This window comes from Bufo gargarizans, chromosome 6 (assembly GCF_014858855.1).
Source record: "Bufo gargarizans isolate SCDJY-AF-19 chromosome 6, ASM1485885v1, whole genome shotgun sequence".
Taxonomy (NCBI): Eukaryota; Metazoa; Chordata; class Amphibia; order Anura; family Bufonidae; genus Bufo; species Bufo gargarizans.
This window is the reverse complement of record NC_058085.1, coordinates 140674649-140701021: the sequence shown is the minus strand read 5'-3', so window position 1 is coordinate 140701021 and position 26373 is coordinate 140674649. Positions and strand designations below refer to the sequence as shown.

At 43.6% G+C, this 26373-nt stretch overlaps 1 protein-coding gene across 1 annotated transcript in view; it reads left to right on the top strand.

Annotated features, from left to right (window-relative positions):
• The window catches only part of NSF (N-ethylmaleimide sensitive factor, vesicle fusing ATPase), a 74625-nt gene that overhangs the window by 44518 nt on the left and 3734 nt on the right, over window positions 1–26373 (top strand). The window contains exons 5-17 of the mRNA XM_044296533.1: window positions 6772–6938; window positions 7612–7719; window positions 9560–9635; window positions 12301–12456; window positions 21066–21265; window positions 22136–22301; window positions 22391–22465; window positions 22568–22755; window positions 23915–24010; window positions 24290–24446; window positions 24539–24672; window positions 25789–25855; window positions 25932–26011. Coding sequence (XP_044152468.1) covers window positions 6772–6938; window positions 7612–7719; window positions 9560–9635; window positions 12301–12456; window positions 21066–21265; window positions 22136–22301; window positions 22391–22465; window positions 22568–22755; window positions 23915–24010; window positions 24290–24446; window positions 24539–24672; window positions 25789–25855; window positions 25932–26011 — 1670 coding nt within the window. The remainder of the gene's footprint in view (window positions 1–6771; window positions 6939–7611; window positions 7720–9559; window positions 9636–12300; window positions 12457–21065; window positions 21266–22135; window positions 22302–22390; window positions 22466–22567; window positions 22756–23914; window positions 24011–24289; window positions 24447–24538; window positions 24673–25788; window positions 25856–25931; window positions 26012–26373) is intronic.

The window sequence follows — 26373 nt, the reverse complement described above, 5'->3', positions numbered from 1 at the left end:
TGTGTGGCATCATGGGTCACATGTTCAACATGACCCTGAGGCTGGGGAAGGTTCCACAGCTGTGGAAGACCTCCTGTGTGGTACCAGTGCCAAAGACCTCACACCCGAAAGACCTCAGCAGCTATAGGCCGATAGCACTGACCTCACACTTGATGAATACCCTTGAGAGGCTGGTTCTCAACCATCTTCGCCCCCTGGTGAGGTCTTCATTGGATCCACTGCAGTTTGCCTACCAGCCTGGCATCGGGGTGGCTGATTCCATAATTTACCTCCTACACTGAGCTCTAACTCACCTGGAGAGGCCTGGAATCACTGTGAGGATCGTGGTTTTTTGATTTCTCTAGTGCCTTTAACATCATCCAACCTGGACTTCTGATGGACAAGCTGGAGATGGCAGGAGTGGACCACCACATGTCACATTGGATACTTGACTACCTCACAGAACGCCCACAGTTTATTAAATCTCAGGGTTGTGTCTTTGACAAGCTGATCTGCAGTACGGGGGCACCACAGGGAACTGTGCTGGCACCGTTCCTCTTCACCCTCTACACTGCAGACTTCTCCATCAACTCCCCAGGCTGCCACCTACAGAAGTTCTCTGATGACTCTGCCATAGTCAGCCTTATCACAGGTAAGGACGACTCAGAGTACAGACAGGGGACGCAGGATTTTGTGGTCTGGAGTCAGTGGAACCATCTCCAGATTAACGTGGGCAAAACCAAGGAGCTGGTGGTGGAGATTTCCGCAGACACAGGCCCTCTGCTTTGGTTCCGGTGGACATACAGGGAACGGACATTGGGGTGGTGGACTCTTATAAGTACCTGGGTGTTCACATGAACAAACTGGACTGGAGCCATAACACTGACGCTCTTTTTTCAAAAAGGGTCAGAGCAGACTCTATCTGTTGAGGAGACTGAGGTCCTTTGGAGTGCAGGGGACGCTCCCAAAGACCTTCTTTGACTCAATGGTGGCATCAGCCATATTCTATGGTGTGGTTTGTTGGGGGAGCAGCTTGTCTGTGGCTGAGAGACAGAGATTAGATAAGCTCATTACGAAGGCCAGCTCTGTCCTAGATTGTCCCCTTGATCCAGTGCAGGAGATGGGTGACAGAAGAACTCTAGTAAAATTAACATCACTGTTAGACAATGTGTCCCACCCCATGCACGAAGCTGTTGTGGAGCTGGAGAGCTCCTTCAGTGACACACTGCTGCATCCTAGGTGCACAAAGGAACGTTATCAGAGGTCCTTCCTCCCAGCAGCAGTTAGGATTTATAACCACCACTGTTCCCAGAAGCCCAGTAGTGAAGTTTTTAAGTAAATTCTGTGTTATGTTTTTCTTGTTTTTTACTCTTTAGTTTCTAATTACTCTTATTTTTTTCTCCTGTCATGAATGTGATTGCTGCTGTTTCCCCACTGAGTGACAATAAAGGGATTTTCTACTTCTTCTTCATCTATTTGCAGCATCATTCGAGCCCCCTCCCCCCCCACTCTGGAGAACCCAGAATGTTCATAAAACACGTGGCCAGCCTATTATTTAAAGTGAAGGCTGTCATTTTTTTAATTCCCCTATGGCGGTGCTACCTGGGAATTGCACATATGCCGCCAGGTTCCCCTATAGAATACAGCTAATCATTGGGGATCTCTGCAGCCAGGCACATTATCAACTTACAGGAAGACCCTTCTAACTACAAGGGATTGCCAATTCATTATTATTATTATTTTTTTTTTTTTCATTTGCTCATAATGCAATTACTGGGCATTTAATGTGAAGCCTAGATACCTTAAAGGGTTTATCCCATGACTGTGAAAAATGTAAATCAGACATCATATAGTAAATACAACCTACAAAAAGAATTATTAGCCTCCGTTCAGAATAAATTTCAAAATCTTTATTAAATACACTATTAATACATATTAAAACACATGCAAATAATTGGCAGCAAGTGAACCCCCCCAAATGCGGACCAAGAGGGAGCCGCAGAGCCAGCCAGCCACAACAAATGAAACAACTTGACAAGAAAACAGTACAACTCGCACATGTCCCTTATGCACCTTAAATATCGCTGGGGTAAAAGCCCCAAACAGTAAATACTGAATAGAAGAAGGGCAAAGTGGAATATGAGAAAATGGTGACACCATGTGTAGCACGCCGACGTTGCAGCCAGCTCCTCCCAACGCTGTTTCACCTCACAGGCTTCTTTCGGGGATGCAGACTGAATATCACCACTTCCTCCTCCTATTGCCACACAATTTAACCAGTTAAAAACACATGCAAGGCGGTTACCTATTGTGAAATCGCACTGCGTGTCAGCGGTTTGTTCGTGGATGGAGACAGGACTGAGCCGGAAGGAGCACAAGCGCCTCCACGTGACTCACGGCGTGCGCATCACATGACTTGCATCCTGGAAGGAAACATGGCCGCCCGTTCCACGCTGGAGTGCACAGCCGGCAGAGCCGAACTAAAGTGCGCTCCAGCGTGGGGCGGGAAAGCCCTGAACACTCCTGCGATACAGAAACCAATTGCTGAACACACACAAAACGCATCATAAGCACAATTACTCTATGAGGCATAATATAAGAAAGTTTAACCCATGATTGTTATAAAATAGACATTACAAAATAGAAAAGTAAGTTTTAAGTGCACATATAAATTGCATTATAATAAACCAATCCTAATAAATAAATAGTATAATAGACCCCAATAATTGATGGAAAAATAAATAGTTAAAAATACTGAAAAGTGATATAAAAGTGAACACATACATGATCAATAAATATATATATATATATATATATATATATATATATACAGTACAGACCAAAAGTTTGGACACACCTTCTCATTCAAAGAGTTTTCTTTATTTTTATGACAATGAAAATTGTAGATCCACACTGAAGGCATCAAAACTATGAATTAACACATGTGGAATTATATACATAACAAAAAAGTGTGAAACAACTGAAAATATGTCATATTCTAGGTTCTTCAAAGTAGCCACCTTTTGCTTTGATTACTGCTTTGCACACTCTTGGCATTCTCTTGATGAGCTTCAAGAGGTAGTCACCTGAAATGGTCTTCCAACAGTCTTGAAGGAGTTCCCAGAGATGCTTAGCACTTGTTGGCCCTTTTGCCTTCACTCTGTGGTCCAGCTCACCCCAAACCATCTCGATTGTGTTCAGGTCCGGTGACTGTGGAGGCCAGGTCATCTGGCGCAGCACCCCATCACTCTCCTTCATGGTCAAATAGCCCTTACACAGCCTGGAGGTGTGTTTGGGGGTCATTATCCTGTTGAAAAAGAAATTATGGTCCAACTAAACGCAAACCGGAGGGAATAGCATGCCGCTGCAAGATGCTGTGGTAGCCATGCTGGTTCAGTATGCCTTCAATTTTGAATAAATCCCCAACAGTGTCACCAGCAAAGCACCCCCACACCATCACACCACCTCCTCCATGCTTCATGGTGGGAACAAGGCATGTAGGGTCCATCCGTTCACCTTTTCTGCGTTGCACAAAGACACGGTGGTTGGAACCAAAGATCTCAAATTTGGACTCATCAGACCAAAGCACGGATTTCCACTGGTCTAATGTCCATTCCTTGTGTTCTTAGCCCAAACAAGTCTCTTCTGCTTGTTGCCTGTCCTTAGCAGTGGTTTCCTAGCAGATATTCTACCATGAAGGCCTGATTCACACAGTCTCCTCTTAACAGTTGTTCTAGGGATGTGTCTGCTGCTAGAACTCTGTGTGGCATTGACCTGGTCTCTAATCTGAGCTGCTGTTAACCTGCGATTTCTGAGGCTGGTGACTCGGATGAACTTATCCATCGCAGCAGAGGTGACTCTTGGTGTTCCTTTCCTGGGGTGGTCCGCATGTGAGCCAGTTTCTTTGTAGCACTTGATGGTTTTTGTGACTGCACTTGGGGACACTTTCAAAGTTTTCCCAATCTTTCGGACTGACTGACCGTCATTTATTAAAGTAATGATGGCCACTCGTTTTTCTTTACTTAGCTACTTTTTTCTTGCCATAATACAAATTCTAACAGTCTATTAAGTAGCACTATCAGCTGTGTATCCACCTGACTTCTCCACAACGCAACTGATGGTCCTAACCCCATTTATAAGGCAAGAAATCCCACTTATTAAACCTGACAGGGCACACCTGTGAAGTGAAAACCATTTCAGGTGACTACCTCTTGAAGCTCATCAAGAGAATGCCAAGAGTGTGCAAAGCAGTAATCAAAGCAAAAGGTGGCTACTTTGAAGAACCTAGAATATGACATATTTTCAGTTGTTTCACACTTTTTTGTTATGTATATAATTCCACATGTGTTAATTCATAGTTTTGATGCCTTCAGTGTGAATCTACAATTTTCATAGTCATGAAAATAAAGAAAACTCTTTGAATGAGAAGGTGTCCAAACTTTTGGTCTGTACTGTGTATATGTATGTGTATGTATGTATGTGTGTGTGTGTATGTATATATGTATATATATATATATATATATATATATATCATACATTAGTGCACACTCGACCACAGTGCCAGTGTACATGACCTTAATTAACACTATAAACAAAATTAGTGCTAGATGTCATAAAATGGATTTAGCAAAAATGATTATGCCAACATGATCAACTATATAGTGTATGTGTAAGCTTTTTAAAAGCATAAAATAAAAAAATTATCCATTCATCCAATATTCGAATGTCATCCAATGAGAAATCAATTAATCCAGTGTTCAAGACCCATCCACAAGATGCTCCTATCCCGCACATCATCCAAATGGATTCACCGTAATTGGTAAGTATGTCTCAATCTTTTTTGTATTACATCACTCCAAGGACCGGTTACAGGTATCTAAATGGCCTAAAAGCAACTATAGTAAAAGCATGGAGTTAAAAACCATTAAAAACAAAGAGGACCAGCAGACAAAAGAAACACCAAAATACAACAAAAATATATATACTAATGAATATAGCACCACAAGGAATCATAAGTACGGTGAAAAAGACATATCCTCCAGGTGCCACACAGTCAAGCTCGTAAATCCATCTTGCCTCTTTTTGAGCCAGCAGTTTTCTCCAGTTGCCCCCTCTCAATGCTCTTAAAGGGAACCTGTCCCCGGGATTTGATGTATAGAGCTGAGGACATGGGTTGCTAGATGGCCGCTAGCACATCTGCAATATCCAGTCCCCATAGCTCTGTGTGCTTTTATTGTTTTAAAAAAAACATTTTGATCCATATGCAAATTACCCTGAGATGTGTCCTGCACGTGAGATGAGTCCAACACCGCCCCGGAATCCTCAGAATCTCCTTCTTGCTCCCCGACATCAGAAAGCCAGAGCGCCGTAATCTCACCATAATACCTGGGGATAGATTTAAATTTAGCTGCATAATTTTCCTCTTTCGCCCCCTCGATCCCTAGGACATTTTCACAAACACGTCTCCTCAGTTCTCTCAAGGTCATGCAAACGTAAATAAGGGACATGTGCGAGTTGTACTGTTTTCTTGTCAAGTTGTTTCATTTGTTGTGGCTGGCTGGCTCTGCGGCTCCCTCGTGGTCCTCATTTAGGGGGGGGGGGGGGGGGGGGGTTTCACTTGCTGCCAATTGTTTCCATGTGTTTTAATATGTATTAATTGTATATTTAATAAAGATTTTGACATTTTATTCTGAATGGAGGTTGCTCTCCCTGGGGGGGGGTCCGTTCTCTCCCTATCACAGCTCAGGAGGCAGTTAAACGATGAAACTGAGCATGTGCGGCATCTCAGTGAGCAGGTCAAAGAAATAAGAAAACAATCAAACAGCAGGTGGCGCTATACAGATACATTTTATTGAATAACTCAGCGGCTATGCAACATTTTTATTACACAAGAATTCAGATTCAGGTGATGGTTTTGAAACTGTAAAATATTTTTTGTGAGAAAACTCCTTTAAATGCTCTTAAATTGTAAAACCAGGTATAAAATGTAAATTCCCAGTCAATAAAATATGATGGCGGCTTACTGCTTATAGATTCATGGGCACCTAAATGGTTAATTTAGTGGGCCATATAAGTGGTATTTATACAGCAGAATTTGGGGCAGTCCTCTAACCTGTACAAGGGGCACTACTAAATCAAAGGGGTTTTCAGAGAGTAAAACCTTGATGGCCCATTCATGCAACATTCTTACAATATCTTTACAATGTCATCACAATCCACAATTCTGAGGCTTGATCTTTGGGGTCTGACCCCGTTCACCCATCAGCAAAATGAGAGGTTTGGAACATTGTTAACCGTTCATTGCTCGCACAGCAGATTATCCATGTGGTACTGCAGCTCCGCCCCATTCTCTTGAGCGCTGGAGCTCACCTACCCCCCTTTATTTAGGAGCAGGGGTTTATTTATTACCTGTGCGTAGTATATGCCATTTACTAATGACTCTAGCCATCCTAGGGCATCTTGTACATTTTTAGCTGCAAATGGATATTATGCCACTAGGTGGCGCTGTTCCCTCAGTTTATTATTATTATTTTTTATATGATGTCATTGGGGAAGTTTAACAAACTGGTGTAAAGGAAAATTTGCTTAGTTGCCTATAGCAATCAGATTCCACCTTTCATTTTCCAAAGGAGCCCTGAAAAATGAAAGGTGGAATCTGACTGCTATGGGCAATGTTCTCCTTTACACCAATTTCTTTCATCTTTGCATAGTGAGGTGTAGCATGGTCATAACATATGTATGGAATTATCCACATATGCCTAATAACTTTTTTTTATTAATTTTTTTATTAAGTTGCCGTATACAACTTTGACAAGGCCAAGCAGTGCATTGGAGTCATGACCATCGAGATAGACTTCCTGCAGAAGAAGAATATCGACTCCAACCCTTATGACACAGACAGGATGGCGGCAGAGTTTATCCAGCAGTTCAATAACCAGGCCTTCTCTGTGGGGCAGCAGGTAAATCCTGTCTCTTTAAGAGCTGACCTCCAGTTACTATTGCAGCTGCCTCTCCCAAGTTTAAAAGAGATGGCAGATGATCTAGTAACCAGTCCCAAAAATGCATCTCATTAAAGGGGTTGTTCAGCCGTTAATATTGATGACCTGTTGTCAGAATAGGTCATCAATATCTCATTGCTGGGGGTCCGACACCCGGCTCCCCTGCCTATCAGCTGTGGCGGGAGGTGGAGGTGGCGCTCCTGTGGAGTGGTGACGCAATGTAACTAGAAGTACTCGCTCCATTCACTTGAATGGAGCGAGTACTTGTATTAGACTGCACATACTAGACGAAGTGCAATGTAATTAAGTGGGAGCAGTGCTCACGTGGAGCCCCCCCTCTTCAAACAGCTTGATCGGCTAGGCTGCCGGGTATCGGACCCCCAGCGATCATATATTGATGACCTATCCTGATGACAGGATAGGTCAAGTATGGTGTCTCTATTCACTTGTATGGGACGGCTCTGTAGTATTAACGTGAACAGACAGAGCCGTCCCAGAGAACCGCAGTACCACCCAAAACCTGTGGGCAGGGGTGGTGCTGTTTCTGGAAGAAAGCTGCTTTAGTTTTGTAATCCTGTATACCTTTTACTGATTGGTATTCCTCCATTTCCTTCATTGAATGTCTCTTCTGCAGTTGGTGTTCAGCTTCGTTGACAAGCTTTTTGGACTGGTTGTGAAAGACGTTGAGGCAATGGATCCCAGCATCCTGAAGGGGGAGCAGTCCAGTGGAAAGAGGCAGAAGGTACGACTGATATGCCTGTAATAACTTCTGTATATTATATATGACATGGCTCTGGGATCTCTAACCTCATAAGCTATACATGTCATGTTGTGTGTATCCTGCTGGTCACACCGGTACTTGTCCCCACAGAGTCTCAGTGTATTTTCTCTATCTCACACACTCACCAATCATTAAAGAGGTTTGGATAGGTCATCAGTATCTGATCAGTGGAACTCCAGTGAGCACTGCGGCCCTCTCTCTGCTTACCAAGCAAGGCACAGTATATTGGATGATGGCTGTGTTTGTTATCGCAGCTCAGCCCCAATCACTTGGCAGAGTCACTGATGGTCATGACGTCACCAGCCTAGGGTAAGCAGCAAGAAGGCTGTAGTGCTCACAGGAACACTGGGCCTTGGTAACACTGAGTCTGATCGGCAAGGGTCCTGGTTGCCGAACCGCCACGATCAGGTGCTGATGATCTATCCGGAGGTTAGGTCATCAGTTAGAAATGGTCAGATAACCCCTATAAGCAACCAGTATGTTTTAGTAGTCATTTATGCTTTTCACATCTTCTGAATTATTAGTGGACAGAAAAGTATATGAACTTCCCTATGATTTGGATAGGTAAAAATGGATCATATAGCATCAGAGGAAGCTGTGAGGCACGGGTGGGGTCTGCAGGGGGTACAGAGCCCCCATTCTTGTGATCAGTGGGGGTCCCAGCAGTAGGACCCTCACCGTCCTAATAGTTATCCCATATCCTGTGGATAGGGGATAACTTCTAACAGCCAGAATATCCCGTTAATCTGTATGAGCACCACCTTGTGGTGGCTGCAGGGGATTTAGTTCAGTGCTGTGCACCATCCTATCACATAAACCTATAAAGAACAATGGTGAAAATGCCCATAGCAAAACAGTTACAAAATATATAGAAAATCCTTTATTAGATGCAATTAAAAATACATATATGAAAGTTTAAAAATCAGAGAAATCCACACTACAGTAGGGAAAAGAAGTTTCATGTGAGGGACAAACCCAATACAGACAAGAAAAAGCATAATATAAGGTGTAAATGCTGGGCAATTATAGGCTAAATTTAGGGAATCAAGTAAAATGGCATCCAAAGCGGAGTGCAACGGAATAAAGTACAAATCCAGTGCCCCGCTAGTGAATGTGTCGCAGAAGCGTTCACCAATAATTATATCCAACCATATCGCAACAATACGGGCCACATAAGAATGGCTGAGTAAAGAGAATATAACAACATAAAGTGGTCTGCATGAGAAGCCCTTGCTTACCCAATGCGTTTTGCCAATAGCTTCGTCAGGGGAATGATTCATCTAATAAATGCATCTAATAAAGGAAATATTTTTATATTTTGTGGCTGTTTTTGCTGTGGGCATTTTCACCATTGTAGGTTTATTTGAATTTCTTGAGTGTGCTTTCACGATAGGTCTAGTTATTAATGGGTTATATTCACCCTCCTATGAATGTTATGTGCCCTACCTGTATATTACTTATGCCATAGGTGGTAACTGGCTCTTATAATGCTAAATCTTCATGTTTTCTTGGGGTCCTGTTGATAGTGCTTGGTCCCCCGGCAATGTAATGTCAGTGCTGGTTGCCTATCCCTTGGTAAAAGCAAACCTGTTAGAACCTTGTAACCCTTTTTTATCTTGTTTCTCCATAAATAAGCTGTGCCAGTGTCATCTAATAGCCGCTTATCTCCATCACCTTGTTTGATACCACTCTCGTTCAGTTTGCGGAGTAGAGTCAGGGCGGCTGCTGCAAATTGTCTATGGCCTTATTCCTTAGTGATAAGCTTCTGTGGCTTCTGTTCATGTTGTTCTCCTTTCTGCAGATCGAGGCAGGTCTGGTCGTAGGGAACAGTCAGGTGGTGTTTGAGAAGGCTGACAACTCCACGCTGAACCTCACCGGTGAGTTACACTTGTATTGTCACTTCTTAGATTGTGTTCCTGAAACGTTACAAAGGACTTCTCACCACGTCTGGATGATGGACCTATGTTATTGAAGCAACATATTCTAGCTTTGTAGGGAAAGCTCTACAGTCACTTGTAGTCATATTACTAGGGCATGATCTGGAAGGACTTTACTTACTGTAAAGCTACTATTACTGAAGGGGTAGGTGCAACATAATAGATTTTGTTTTCATGGACTAACAAAGTCGATCCTCTGGGGGCTGAAAAAGTCCAATCAGTAAACATAAAGGACCAGACTTGGTCAAGGATGGAAAATGGTTGGTGACAATCATTGAGCATTCTCAACCAGTCTGAAATTCTTCAGATTGACTGTGAATGTTAAAGGGGTATTCCAGTAGTGTGAAGTTATCTCCCATGCACAGGATAGGGCATAACTGTTATATCCATGGGGGGTCCTACCACTGGGAACCTCACCAATCATGAGAACGGGGACCCTGTAACTCCTGGAATTCCCCCAAAATAAACAGAGCAGCGGGTCTGGCATGTGTCCTGCTGCTCTATTTATTTCTATTACCGCTGTGATCGACTATTTCAAGAATTCCCATAGAAATGACTTAAACAGTAGGACACATGCTCGAACAGCCACTCTGTTCATTTCGGCGGCTCCCTTTGGTCCCTATTCACGTGATCAGTGGATTTCCCAGCCGTAGGACCCACACTTATCTAATAGTTATCCCCTATCCTGTGTATAGAGGATAACGTCACACATCCAAGATACCCCTTTAAGTTGAAGGTACGGTAGGCTTAGGCTTCGTTCACATCACTGTTCAGCCTTTCAGTTCTCCTGCTCCGTTTAGGAGCAGGAGAACGGATAGGACGGATTCGGCACATAACTGAGCTGAACGGGACCTAGGGACCCAATAGACTATAATGGGGTCCGTTAGGTTTCCACTCAAAAGCAGATTTTGGAGCAGAGACAAAAGTAGTGCATACAGGACTTTTGTCTCCGCTTCAAAAATCTTCTTCTGAGTTGAAACCTAACAGACCCCATTATAGCCTATGGAGTCCTTAGGTACTGTTCGGCTCAGTTATGTGCCGAATCCATCCTTTCCGTTCTCCTCCTAAATGGAGCAGGAGAATGGAAAGGCTGAACGGTGATGTGAACGAAGCCTTACCTTTGTCTGTTTTTCCTCAGTGTATCAGTAGATGGCAGTGTTGCCACATAATCATCAGATACAGTGCTGCACACAACTGACAGAAGATGGCAGAGTGTCAGGCACGACCTGCAAATAATGGGATTTTAATCTTCAGCTATCAATACGTTTTTGGTCCACAAAAAAGAAAAAGAATCTAAATGACCACCAGTACAGTTCCTGCAAAGATGATAACCTTTCTTAGAGCCCTGAATGGCATAGGTTCCTTTTCTACAGCCATGTGAGACTGGGGGTTATATCCCTCTATAACTAGGCAGCTTTGCCATTCAGATATTTCCACAAATGTTACTGGTCACAGTACCCCTTTGAGGTTCCACTCTATATAGGCCAGCAGTCAGCCGTTGTGAAACTACTACTACCAGCATGCTCTGTTCACTTCTGTGGGAGTTCAGAGAACAGCCAAGCAAGCCTGCATGCTGAGTTTGTTGACCCTCGCCATAGACCATGCAATGCTATACAGAGGGACCTTGTTATGTAGAGACTTTTGCCTTTTTGCTAGAGTTCAAGCCAGATAAATACTGGAACACTAGCTGCTTTCCTGCAGCCCTAACATTGAGACCAGATAGCCGAACTTCTAGATTGCGTGATTCTGAATTTAACAGTCGCTTACAAAATTTAAGTCAATTGCATCATGTTAGCTTCACAATGAACTAAACCCATTGACTCCATTGCAGGAAGCAAGGAATCTGTTCACTGGAGCTAGGGTTGAGCAAATCGAAATATCCGAAGTGGACTTTGATCCGAATTTCAGGGAAAATTCCATTTGCTGCGAAACAGAATTTCCTTGTGTTTCGTGGTAACGAATCAATTTCCCTGAAATGAGGGGGGGGGAACAAAAAAAAAAAATCATACTAACCTCATCCATTTACACATGAAGAGGCCGCTGTGGCCATCTTGATTAAAGCTCCTGCGCAAAATCTTGCGCGTGATGACGTCATCACGTCTCCGCGCAAGACTTTGCGGTGTCTGCAGTCAAGTTGGCCGCAGTAGCCTCTACGTGATCAAGTGGATAAGGTGAGTATTTTTTCCACCTGAAAGCCTTCAATGTTCATCTCAGATTCCACGATCAGCGATGAATGCGGCATCTGAGAGGTTTAATGACTGCGCGGCGCAATTGCCATTCCCCATCATTGCGCCCGTTTATTACGAAGAAATGCGTTTTATGACGAAGGAAACCAAATTTATTTGTGAAATTTGGAGAAGCAACCGATCACTAACTGGAGTACAGAAAAATACTCCATGGAATGCAGAAGAGGGAAAGGTTAGTATTTTCAACATTTTTTGCATATTCTAAGTTGAAGAACTGAGCTGCATCGACTCTATTGATATCTCCTAGAGGATTCAGTCATGTGTAAGCCAATGTTTTCTAGAAGGTCTTGGTTTTTGTTCTCTCTCGATCGCTGTGTGGATGTTCTTATTGATTTATGTCTCTAATTTTACACACAAAGGAAAATCAAAGACCAAGCAGGGCCGCCAGTCCATCATCAACCCAGACTGGAACTTTGAGAAGATGGGCATTGGTGGTCTGGACAAGGAGTTCTCTGACATCTTTAGACGAGCCTTCGCTTCAAGGGTCTTCCCACCAGAGATTGTGGAGCAGATGGGTGAGTTTTCTAATACAGTTATGAGTTTGTCATAAAGGAGTCTGCAAGATGTATCAGACTTATTTTTTTTTTTGACACGATGAAGAGAAACATAGATTGGTTACTTTTAACAGTTAAAAGGATTATCCCATGAGTAATGTAAAAAAATTAAATTATATATCAAATAGTACATGACAATCTCTGTCTAACAAAGCCAGAAACAGCCTTGTACCTCACATGCATCCAGAGATCTCCACATTAATTGCTCTAATTGCTCGGCTAGATTTATTTCAAGCTGGCAGCTCAGGGGGCGTGCACTTTCTCAGGGGACGTGTCATTTCTGCTGCAGTTGGCAGCAGTTAAAGGATGGAACTGAGCATGTGTGTCCATCTCAGTGAGCAGGACAGAGAAATTAGAAAAAGAGCAAACAGCAGGTGGCGCTATACAGATAGATTTCAGTGAATAACTTTGCATTCAACTACAAAAGTATTTAGATCCAGGTGCTGGTTTAAAAAAAAGTTGAATATTTTTCGTGGGATAACCCCTTTAACATATGTTTAGTTCCTCTTCTGTCATCTGAAATACTGTATATAAACTGTTAAGCGTTTTCTCTAGTAAGTATCTAAGAGGTTCATCCACACATGTGGTCTCTCCATGGATAGTGTTATGAGCATCACTCAAAGGGGTTGGCCACTCTGTTAGCACTTATTAAAACTATAAAGAAAGTAGGGAGATATTACACTTACTAATATATCTTCTTAAGCAGATCTGCCTGGTTTTCCTGCTATTGGCAGCCACGTCCCCTTCCTGTCCTGCTCTTGCCACGTCCCCTTCCTGTCCTGCTCTTGCCACGTCCCCTTCCTGTCCTGCTCTTGCCACGTCCCCTTCCCGTCCTGCTCTTGCCACGTCCCCTTCCCGTCCTGCTCTTGCCACGTCCCCTTCCCGTCCTGCTCTTGCCACGTCCCCTTCCCGTCCTGCTCTTGCCACGTCCCCTTCCCGTCCTGCCAATCCCTGCATGCCATGGAGGAGCAACCTCGTCCATGCCTGAAGGAGTGTGCTGCTCCCTGGGTCATAAAGCAGCCTGCTTGTATCAGAGGTGCTTTTCTTCTGTGACTGGCACTCCTGGCCGTGCAGGGCTGGCAGGGGCTTAGCGGGGACACGTATTAAAGGCTGAAATAAAGAAATTTTTGCAGGAGGAAGGCCCCATGCACACGGCCGTTGTTCAGGGCCGTGTGCGGGCCGTGGAACCGCGGCCTGGATCCCTTCCTGTGAGCTGGAGCGCACGGCGTCACTGGTTGCTAGGACGCCGTGCGCCCCCTGCTGCCGGCACAGTACAGTAATACACTGGTATAGATCGTACCAGTGTATTACTGTTCTGTGCCGGCAGCAGGGAGCGCACGGCGTCATAGCAACCAGTGACGCCGTGCGCTCCAGCTCACAGGAAGGGATCCAGGCCGCGGTTCCACGGCCCGCACACGGCCCTGAACAACGGCCGTGTGCATGGGGCCGAAGGGAGACAGAGGGGAAGCTCTGATGGCTGATCTGACTGCAGGCTCTGCCCCCTCTGTTTCCTCTGTACTGAGAGGATCCTGCCAACATGTGAGGATGTAGCAGATCCAGGGAAGTGCTGTGGACCACAAACTGTGAGCAATCCCAGTGTCTGTCCTATTTATGGCCCACAGACAAGATATGACAGCCAGACGAACAGTTCAGGAGCTTTAACCCCTAGTGAGCTGTCAGTATGGCGGAGGTCAGGGATATCGGCAAAAAACGCAGCGTGCTGGGCATATGTGAATGGGGCCGGAGCAGACTTCCGGTGGCACTCGTGGGCTAGCATTAGCACAGATCCGGCAGGGGAACAGCTAGTGTGAAAGTAACCTTAGTCATGTGATGATAGACAGGAGGCTCATCTCTATTTGAGCAGATAGATTTGTACAAATGTATTCATCAGAGCTCTTGTGCAAAGCTCAGCAACCCCCCTCCTCCGGCAGTCCATGCACCTAAACAGAAATCTATGACCGCTCAGAGCTGCCGTGGATTCCTGACTTCATTTGTGCCAGAAAACTGGCGAAAAGTAACATACATTTGTTGGGGTGACTGGTCACACCCCCTCCCTACCACTGCCATGCCCCCCTTATTATTTTTTTTTTTTAGGCACAGTTAAAAAGTCACAAACACATAGTTTGCAACTTTTTAACGCCACTTTTCAGAAACAAGGCAACTTATAAATCTCCCCCTCTATTGATTCTGTTCATGGCTTAAATCCAATGGTGCAACTAGAACTTACTAGGCCCTACAGCAAGTTTATGTACAGGGCCCCCTCCCCATGATACATTAGCATCATATTCCTTGTGCTGCTGGGACTGGGGCGTACGTCCTATTGCTATGTCTGTACAGCAGTTATTCACTGATGACTAAGTTATTGCTATTATCTGAGGGGCTCTTATCTCTATGGAAACAAGTCAGCAGGGATGTCATGTGACTGCTCCTCTGAACATGCTTGCTGCAATGCATGCTGGGATTTTTACTTTCACTTTGATGCTTCTCCTCCCACACAGCCGGTCTGAGGAAGCTCCTCCAGGGAGGCATGTCATGGTGAACAGGTTATTGATTTTGGCTATTGTCTGAGGCACTTTGGATTTTTGATACTTAGGGTGGCCAACCCCTTTAAAGATGACCTGTCTCATCAGCTGGAACAGTGTTTTTAAACTCTGCATTGTGCTATCCCTCTGTTGTTCCTCCTAGTAATGTATGACTACATTGATAACTGGGTGTTGCCATTGGCCTTGTCAGTGCGGGGTGTCCCCACACACTCAAACGCTGTCCAATCAGTGCTGACAGTGTCAGGCTGCATATGAACACACCCTGTTGACAGGGTGAATGGTATGATCCATTTGTCAATGTATTTGTATGTTGCCAGGAGAGATAACAGAGGCACTGCACAATGCAGAGTTGTTGGTAATTTTTATTATCAGTATTTTCAAAAAAAGGACCAGTGAGTCTGACATCAATAGTAGGCAAATTAATGGAAACCCTATTAAAGGATAGGATTGTGGAACATCTAAAATCCCATGGATTGCAAGATGAAAAACAACATGGGTTTACTTCAGGGAGATCATGTCAAACAAATCTTATAGATTTTTTTGACTGGGTGACTAAAATAATAGACGGTGGAGGTGCAGTAGACATCGCATATCTAGATTTTAGTAAGGCTTTTGACACTGTCCCACATAGAAGACTTATCAATAAACTGCAGTCATTGAGCATGGACTCCCATATTGTTGAGTGGATTAGGCAGTGGCTGAGTGACAGACAACAGAGGGTTGTAGTCAATGGAGAACATTCAAAACAAGGTCATGTTACCAGTGGGGTTCCACAGGGATCTGTACTGGGACCAATTTTGTTTAATATCTTCATAAGTGATATTGCAAAAGGCCTCGATGGTAAGGTTTGTCTTTTTGCTGATGACACAAAGATATGTAACAGGGTTGATGTTCCTGGAGGGAAACGCCAAATGGAAAAGGATTTAGGAAAACTAGAAGAATGGTCAGAACTCTGGCAACTGAAATTTAATGTGGATAAGTGCAAGATAATGCACCTGGGGCGTAAAAACCCAAGGGCAGAATATAGAATATTTGACACAGTCCTGACCTCAGTATCTGAGGAAAGGGATTTAGGAGTAATTATTTCAGAAGACTTAAAGGTGGGAAGACAATGTAATAAAGCAGCACGAAATGCCAGCAGAATGCTTGGATGTATAGGGAGAGGTATAAGCAGTAGAAAGAGTGAAGTGCTTATGCCGCTGTACAGAACACTGGTGAGACCTCACCTGGAGTATTGTGCGCAGTACTGGAGACCATATCTCCAGAAGGATATAGATACTCTAGAGAGAGTTCAGAGAAGAGCTACTAAACTAGTACATGGATTGCAGGATAAAACTTACCAGGAAAGGTTAAAGGACCTTAATATGTATAGCTTGGAAGAAAGAAGAGACAGAGGGGATATGATAGAAACTTTTAAATACATAAAGGGAATCAACTCGGTAAAGGAGGAGAGCATATTTAAAAGAAGAAAAACTACCACAAGAGGACACAGTTTTAAATTAGAAGGGGCAAAGGTTTAAAAGTAATATAAGGAAGTATTCCTTTACTCAGAGAGTAGTGGATGCATGGAATAGCCTTCCTGCAGAAGTGGTAGCTGCAAATACAGTGGAGGAGTTTAAGCATGCATGGGATAGGCATAAGGCCATCCTTCATATAAGATAGGGCCAGGGGCTATTCATAGGATTCAGATATATTGGGCAGACTAGATGGGCCAAATGGTTCTTATCTGCCGACACATTCATGTTTCTATGTTTCTATTTCAGTTATGTAGAAACACGACCATAAAATGCACAATGCAGAGTTGTAGGTATGACTTTTAACGGGGTTGTCCAAGTTATATTCCCCCGATCAGCTGTTTGAAGAGAAGGTGCGCGCCGTGCCAGCATTGCCTGCTCTTCATTGTTTACCTGCTCGCCATCGCATCTGCAGCGGTGAGCAGGTGTAATTACACCCAAGCCGTCCCATTCATTTCAATGGGACGGTTCTCCTATAGAAGTGTATAGGAATGAGCCGTCCCATTGAAATTAATGGGAAGGCTTAGATGTAATAACACCTGCTTACAGCTGCGGATGCGATGGCGAGCAGGTAAACAATGAAAAGCAGGCAGCGCTGGCACGGATTCTCTTTAAACAGCTGATCGGCGGGGGTGCCGGGTGTCAGACCCCTGCCTATCTGACATTGACGACCTATCCTGAGGATAGGTCATCAATAAATATAACTTGGACAACCCCTTTAATGATAGGACTGGGTTCTCCATGATGACCATGATCCAGGAGCAGTCTATAAGCTACTGAATAAGGAGCACAAGCAGTATACATAGTTATGCCAGGTTTGCCCGTAGTCAGGTGTTGTGCCCTGTAGCGCACACTTGGTTAATTATGTATTTTTTGCACTCGGACAGGAGTCCACTGCACCTGTTCTTTCTAATGCTGAACTCTGAGAAGTTTATAAAGTTGTAAATGTCAGGTCTTTTTCAGTAAAAGCAGCTCCTGCCATCTCCCGCTCTTCTGTCACCTCGATGAGCCTTGTCTTGTAGACCTTATCTCGGTATAACCGTGTGTTTCTTGCACATTCTCACCTGCATCCCAGGAAAAGGTCATATTGTTACAGGATTAGGCCGGGATGACAGGTGCCCTCTTCTACCCACACATGGCTGTCATCACTGGCAAGTAATAGACTGGGAGGCAGCAGCTGGAATCTGCTGACACTGTGGAGATCTGGATTGATCAATAGACCACTTCTCAAAATTCACAAATCAGATGTTACTGATATTTCATCCAATGAGTAGAGAACATGAAGGAGCCGGGGTTTATTATTATTATGCAGGGACTTTAGACTTGTATCGTACTACTGTCCTCTTATATGGAAAAAGGGTGTTTGGCACCATGTCCTAGGTTCAGATGTAGCCTGTATACCTCGTATAGGCAGGCCTGTAGTACTGATCTATAACACAAAGCACAATAGACTAAGTGGAGATGTCAGAAAGCCATTAGCTGATCTGAAATATAATTCTACCCTCTAGGGGAAATATAGAAAAAAATAATAATCTATCGTTCTGCATCTCTGCAGTTCACCTCTCACATGCAGCAGCTGCTTATCTTCCCAAGAACAAAAGGATAGAGGTGTTGCAGTCCAACTGCCCGACTTTATCTTTTCCCGCATCTGCCCTTTAGGGAGAGTCAGGAGGACCTCATACACATTAGATGGTCGGCAGGTTTGGCCAACATTTATCTCATGTATGACCAGCTTAAAGGTGTATTTACATGGGGCAATATTCGGGCAGATTATCGGGAACAAACGTTCCGGCGAATGCTCATTCTCGACAATCTGCTCTTGTAAAAGTGCTGCAGATCACCTGATGAACGGGCAAAACGCTCATTCATTAGGGGAAACTGTCGTTTGTGCAACTGTCATTTCTGGGCAGCAGATTGTCCTGTCTAAACAGCGATCTGCTGCCCAGAAACAAAGCAGCTGTATGAGGACGAGCGATGGCAATAACAATCCCTCGTTCTCATACTGTGGAGGCGATCGCTGCATGTAAATGCAGCAGTCTCCTCCACTAAACGAATGCTTCCTTCCCAACAATCTGCTGCTGCTCCGCGCATGGAAATGCACCTTTTTCTTAAACAGCATGCAATGCAGCAGAAAGGTTACTATTTCTCTTTCACCTGTAGCAGCATTCAGAATTCCTTTATCTACTGAGCTCACATCTTCCAGCAATCCTTGACGATTTACTGTCTACACAGAACGTCTGGGAAACGTAATCCTTACATCACTCTGGTCTGATATAGAAAGCACTATAGCCACCTAGACACATCCAATCAGGCAAATGATCATTCAGCCGACAGCTATCTCTCCTGTCTCCCTCCTGGCTTCACATACACATATATAATTGACTGGGCTGAACGTGTCTGTGTATGCTATGGTGAGAGTGGAGAAAGCTGCTGCCAGACGTACCTCCCTGGAGTAAGGAAGGATCAGGCTAAAATATTCTTTTTGCCCGATCCTTGTCCCTCTCGACAACATCGGTCATCATCAGCCGTTCTGGACAGGTTCAGCTGACAAAAGCATCAGGCGTATGGCCAGCTTTAGGCAAGCCATCCTCTTCATACACATGCATGTGTCCTGAGCAGGGATAGGTGAGAAGTATCCGGCAGCAGCATATCTCCCTGAGAACAAAAGGATTGGGCATTTGAAATTCATCTGCCCAATACTTATCTTATCCGTCATCGGCCTTCAGGGGGCCCCATACACATTACATGGTTGGCTGACATTTATCTAATGTGTATGACCAGCACAACTTGCGCAGAATGCAGTGCCGCACAAAATGCTACAGTATTGCAAAGTATATACAATACACTGTATACATACAGTGGATATAAAAAGTCTACACACCCCTGTTAAAATGTCAGGTTTCTGTGCTGTAAAAAAAAATGAGACAAAGATAAATAATTTCAGAACTTTTTCCACCTTTTAATGTGACCTATAAACTGTACAACTCAATTGAAAAACAAACTGAAATCTTTTAGGTGGAGGGAAGAAAGCAAAAAAAAACTAATATAATGTGCTTGCATAAGTGTGCACACCTTATAACTGGGGATATAGCTGTGTTCAGAATTAAGCAATCACATTCAAAATCATGTTAAATAGGAGTCAGCATACACCTGACATCATTTAAAGTGCCTCTGATTAACCCCAAATAAAGTTCAGCTGCTCTAGTTGGCCTTTCCTGAAATTTTCTTAGTCGCATCCCACAGCAAAAGCCACGGTCCACAGAGAGCTTCCAAAGCATCAGAGGGATCTCATTGTCAAAAGGTATCAGTCAGGAGAAGGGTACAAAAGAATTTCCAAGGTATTAGATATACAATGGAACACAGTGAAGACAGTCATCATCAAGTGGAGAAAATATGGCACAACAGTGACATTGCCAAGAACTGGACGTCCCTCCAAAATTGATGAAAATACGAGAAGAAAACTGGTCTGGGAGGCTACCAAGAGGCCTACAGCAACATTAAAGGAGCTGCAGGAATATCTGGCAAGTACTGGCTGTGTGGTACATGTGACAACAATCTCCCGTATTCTTCATATGTCTGGGCTATGGGGTAGAGTGGCAAGACGAAAGCCTTTTCTTATGAAGAAAAACATCCAAGCCAGGCTACATTTAGCAAAAAACACATCTGAAGTCTCCCAAAATCATGTGGGAAAAGGTGTTATGGTCTGATGAAACCAAGGTTGAACTTTTTGGCCATAATTCCAAATGATATGTTTGGCGCAAAAACAACACTGCACATCACCAAAAGAACACCATACCCACAGTGAAGCATGGTGGTGGCAGCATCATGCTTTGGGCTGTTTTTCTTCAGCTGGAACTGGGGCCTTAGTTAAGCCAGAGGGAATTATGAACAGTTCCAAATACCAGTCAATATTGGCACAAAACCTTCAGGCTTCTGCTAGAAAGCTGAACATAAAGAGGAACTTCATCTTTCAGCATGACAACGACCCAAAGCATACATCCAAATCAATAAATGAATGGCTTCACCAGAAGAAGATTAAAGTTTGGAATGGCCCAGCTAGAGCCCAGACCAGAATCTGATTGGAAATCTGTCGGGTGATCTTAAGAGGGCTGTGCACAGGAGATGCCCTCGCAATCTGACAGATTTGGAGTGTTTTTGCAAAGAAGAGTGGGCAAATCTTGCCAAGTCAAAATGTGCCATGCTGATAGACTCATACCCAAAAAGACTGAGTGCTGTAATAAAATCAAAAGGTGCTTCAACAAAGTATTAGTTTATTTATTTTATTTTTATATTTTTTCTTCCCTCCACCTAAAAGATTTCAGTTTGTTTTTCAATTGAGTGGTACAGTGTATAGGTCACATTAAAGGTGGAAAATGTTCTGAAATGATTTATCTTTGTCTCGTTTTTTTACATCACAGAAACCTGACATTTAACAGGGGTGTGTAGACTTCTTATATCCACTGTACATGCTTATGGGCTTTACAGTAATCTCCTGTTTTGCTTCAACCTGCAGGGTGCAAGCATGTGAAAGGTATCCTTCTTTTCGGCCCTCCTGGATGTGGTAAGACTCTCATGGCCAGGCAAATCGGCAAAATGCTGAATGCCCGGGAACCAAAAGTGGTTAATGGACCCGAGATCCTAAACAAGTATGTTGGAGAGTCTGAGGCCAACATCCGAAAGTTGTTTGCAGATGCAGAAGAAGAACAAAGAAGGGTGAGTGCATGAGCCCTGCTCAAAGTTTCTTTAATAAAAATTAAAATGTTTAAAGGGAGCCTGTCAGCAGCAAAAGCCATCCCAAACCGCCATCAGTACCTTCAAGTAGCCAGCAGTGAGTTTCCAATTATTATTTTCTTACTGCATTTAGATGAAGCAGACATACGAAAAACGTTCTTTTATCCTCCGTCCGCGCTATTTTCCAGTCAGGCTTGAAGTTAAGGTAACCACACCCCCTTCCCTGCCCCTTCTCCTGTGACGACAGCCGGGTGTTCGGCAAAGCCAGCCGGCTGTCGTGGCATAAGCGCTGTGAGTCACAGGAGAAGGGGGCGCGGTTACCTTGACTTGAAGGAAGGAGGCCGCTGCCCCCTTGACATCAAGCCTGACTGGAAAATAGCGCGGACGGAGGATAAAAGAACATTTTTTGTACTTGTGCCTCATCTGAATGCAGTAAGAAAATCATAATTCGAAACTCACTGCTGGCGGTTTGGGATGGCTTTTGCCGCTGACAGGTTCCCTTTTAAAGGGTGTCGCCTCCTATGCAGTTCATTTTGGTTTTTATTACAATGGATCTAAAAACATAAGCAGATTTTCAAATATCCTACTATTTTCTGTCCACACCTTCTATGCGTCTCCTTGGGAACTACAAGCAAGACTTCAGAATCAGACTACACGTGGTTTGTAGTCTGTTACCATTGGAAACGCATGTGTCTGCATAGGAGCTACAGACATAAAATAATAGATGTTAAGACTATTTGCAAAGATGTTAAATTTGTTATTGTAGGTGCATTTGAGTAATACATGCAATTGGTTGTGTAGGTGGTCACTATCTGCTTCTAATTATCTCCCATCATTTCCTTGTATCTCCAGCTTGGTGCTAATAGTGGGCTTCACATTATCATCTTTGATGAAATAGACGCCATTTGTAAGCAGAGAGGAAGCATGGCAGGAAGCACCGGCGTTCATGACACTGTGGTGAACCAACTGCTTTCCAAGATAGATGGTGTGGAGCAGCTGAATAATATCCTGGTCATAGGTGACATAGAGTGCAAGAAGATGCCATAAACCCACCTGATGTGAGTGTAGGTTGGTTTTGACAACTTTGTATCTCCTCCATCTGTCTAGGTATGACCAACAGGCCAGATCTGATAGATGAAGCTCTTCTGAGACCTGGGAGGCTAGAAGTTAAGATGGAGATAGGTGAGTGGGACATATGACATGTGCATATACCAACCTTTGATTTGCTTGCCTTACTCCTATGATGCATCATATTCACCTCCTGAATTACCATTATTACTTCAGGTTTGCCTGATGAGAAAGGCCGTCTTCAGATTCTCCATATCCACACTGCCCGGATGAAGGAGCATAGTCTGCTGGCCCAGGATGTAGAAATACCTGAATTGGCTCAGGAGACCAAAAACTTCAGTGGAGCGGAGCTGGAAGGGCTTGTGAGGGCAGCTCAGTCCACCGCCATGAACCGCCACATCAAGGTAAGCTGATAACGCAACAAAATGTGAACTTGCTAAACTAAATATCACTAAGAAGTCCAATGACAATATAAATGCGCAAGGTAGCAGGCTGCGTACACGTACACAATTCACACAACTCCAAAGTGACTGCTTATATTAGTGGGTGCATCATTACTTATAATACACCTCATCTGCTGCAGAATCTCTTTGAATAGTAAGCAAGATATTGGGTCTCTCATCCTTTATCAAAAAAATGATCTGCAGTATTTGATATATGCAGTATGAGATTATACAGCAGCTGAGGTGTGTTGATGATGAGCAGGAGAACTTGACCACTTCTACAAGAAGAGAGGAGGAAGGTGAGATGGATCATGGGATTGGGGAGGGAGGATTAGACATTGCACAGAGAGACACATTAGTTTTCAGATGATCTGTCTATGGCACCTGCATCCTCCATAGCACCCTGACACTCAAAGGCTGACATTTTACCATGTGTTTGCTGTCTGAGCTGTGTCTTGCTTCTATTTTGGCATTGTGTTGCTGAGATGGCATTTGCCATATTTTTTTATGTAGAGAAATACGTGTAGATCTGCTTCTCAGATTTTCCCCAGGACTGTAGGTTCAACCTACTTTGGTTTAGCAGTGCACCTCTCCATAGCTCACATTCAGCCCTGCTGCATCTGTCAGGTATTCAGAATTTGGTAAATGGAATCCTGTAAGTGAAAGTTTTCTTTACTGTTCCATTTTGTGGACAGGCCTAGAATTTCAGGTGGTCTGCACTAGTGTCCTAATCGCTTATGTATTTCAGCACCTTACAATATCTTGGTCATGTCACCCTTCTAGCTTACTTTATTAGCTGAGGAGTGACAGGTTCCCTGTGCTTACATTAGTTTGCGGTTTTCCCAGCCTTGTGCCGCTAACCTATTACAGTCTAAAAACTAAAATTCCACTGATCCAGCATTTACCTGAACATGGAACTGAAAGTACTAGCATCATGTGCTGGAAGTGTCCACCCAAACTATCAGGACCCTGCTGTCAATTTGGTCTGCTTGGAAATCTCGGAGCTCTATAGTCCTCTGCATGATTGGGAAGCTCAGCGATTGTGAGGACAGATAAAGAATTTCTGAAATTCAACGATTTGGTCATAACCACGTGGTTGGTGTTTGTTTTCTCTTCTCAGGCCACCACCAAAGTAGAGGTTGATATGGAGAAAGCCGAACAACTCCAGGTGACAAGAGGAGACTTTCTGACTTCACTGGAAAACGACATAAAGCCTGTAAGTTGTTCTCCTGTGATCAACGTGGCCACTTCTAATATTCTAACTTCTTCTCTAAAATGGAGAGCTATATGCAGAACGATACACAAAGGCACATGGAGTCCTTGTGGATCCCTACTCATGAGGTTTGGCACTCTGTGTGTCACTCTGTCTGTAGGCAACTTTTGCATATAACAGGCAGATTTGGCTGGACTCCATATTTTTCGATGACTGGGTCCTCTTCCCATTTGCTTCTTGAGGTAAATTCCAGCTTTGATTCTTGACTTGTCCTGTTTTTAGGCATTTGGAACCAACCAGGAGGATTATGCAAGCTATATTATGAATGGTATCATTAAATGGGGTGACCCTGTTACCCGTGTATTGGATGATGGGGAATTACTTGTCCAACAAACCAAAAATAGTGATCGAACACCCCTGGTCAGCGTCTTACTGGAAGGTAGGCTCTTATATTGTCTCATAAGGGGGCTCATCTATTAAATCAAATTTCTTTCGAATCAGGCTGTTACATGATTTATTTATTTTTGGCAGGTCCACCACATAGTGGCAAGACAGCCCTAGCTGCTAAGATCTCTGAGGAATCTAATTTCCCCTTTATAAAGATCTGCTCACCAGAAAAGATGATCGGGTTCTCTGAGACTGCCAAATGCCAGGCCATCAAAAAGGTATGACCTGCAGCATTGTTTCCACTAGTATCTGGACTTCACTACATGTGGGCAGGTCATAGGTCACCGTGTAAGTGAAGAAATTCACCCTCTATAGACATCAAGTCCAACCAAAATCGGGTTTCATCTTAAAACGAGCTTAAAATGAGTGTCCACCCATTTTTATCTAGAAGCTCTGTATCGAAGAAAATGAAGGTTCAACCCCTATGAAGTTGTATTAAAAAATGATCAATTGTGGAACTTAAGAATGACATGGCGTTAAAATCTGGAAATTAATTTAGTTATCTTAAAGGGTTTGTCTAGTTTTCTCTTATCCAGCATTATTGGATTTTTTTTTGTGATTCTGGGGTCATGTCAAATGTGCAACTGCTACACTTCGCCCCAAATCGCTGTGTAGCCATACCTTTACTTACATTTTCTGATTGACTTCTTCTCTCTTTCCTTTGTGGGTGGGCAGAAGCTCACCACATGTGACCATCAAGCAACTTCAACCCCAGGAGTGCATTGCAAGGAGTTCCTGCTAACTCCTTCATCCCTTGCATAGAAAATACTAGATATTCCAGTAATAAACAGCACTGTGGCATGCAATGCAATTTTTCGTCTCTATATCTTTTGTGAGAAATGGCTATATATTTCTATGAATTAAGAAGGAGGGAGGACCAAATGAAAGGTGTCTAGGCTGGTTCACGAGAATCACTATGCCAGCATTGGGAGCAGGGTAGCTGCTGAGCATGTCAGTCCACTGAGTGCAGGGGAGAAAGTGGACCAGAATATGGACCACTTGAGAAACGGCACTACCAGAGAGGAAAATTTAATGTATATTTAAAAAAATTACCATATTTGTATTGCAATCATATGCCCTATTCATTGTACAGTAATACTTTTTGTGGGACCTTTTATGGACCTACTGTATTCGACTTGTGTTCCCACTCCTGATAATGAAGTTCCACAAAAGATATGTTTGTCCTGGTCTCTATTGCCCCACCTTGTGCTGGCAGCAGTTTAGCATGGACAAAACTGATGACAGACTCACTTTAATATTCAGTTTTACTTTACCCTGCCTACTAAATCACTTTACCTCCCAAATCATTCATTGTTCCAACTGTTCTTTTCCAGATTTTTGAGGATGCCTACAAGTCCCAGCTGAGTTGTGTTGTGGTGGACGATATAGAAAGACTGCTAGGTGAGGCCACAAATCCACAAAAATGCTGAAACACATAGACATTATGAGATTATAATCTACTGGGTTTTCTTTGCAGATTATGTTCCTATTGGCCCTCGTTTCTCTAATCTGGTACTCCAGGCTTTGCTTGTGCTTTTCAAGAAAGCTCCACCACAGGTAAAGGCAGATTCCCACCGGACAATTTTTGGGAACGAATGTTACTACGAATGCTCGTTACTGATAATCTGCCTTTATAAATGTGCTGCCGATGAACGAGCAAAACACTCATTCATCAGGCCAAATCATTATTTATGCAGCACATTAAAACGTTGTTTCCGGGCAGCAGATTGTGCGATTTGAACAGCGATTTACTGCCCAAAAACAATACATTTGTATGAGGACGAGCAGTAGCAGTAGCCATCTCTTGTCCCTATACAGTGGAGGAGATTGCTTCATGTAAATGCAGCTCTTTCCTTCACTGCGGAGCAGGCAGTTATCGAGAAAGAATGGTCCCTTCCTGATATTTGCCGGCTCCATCG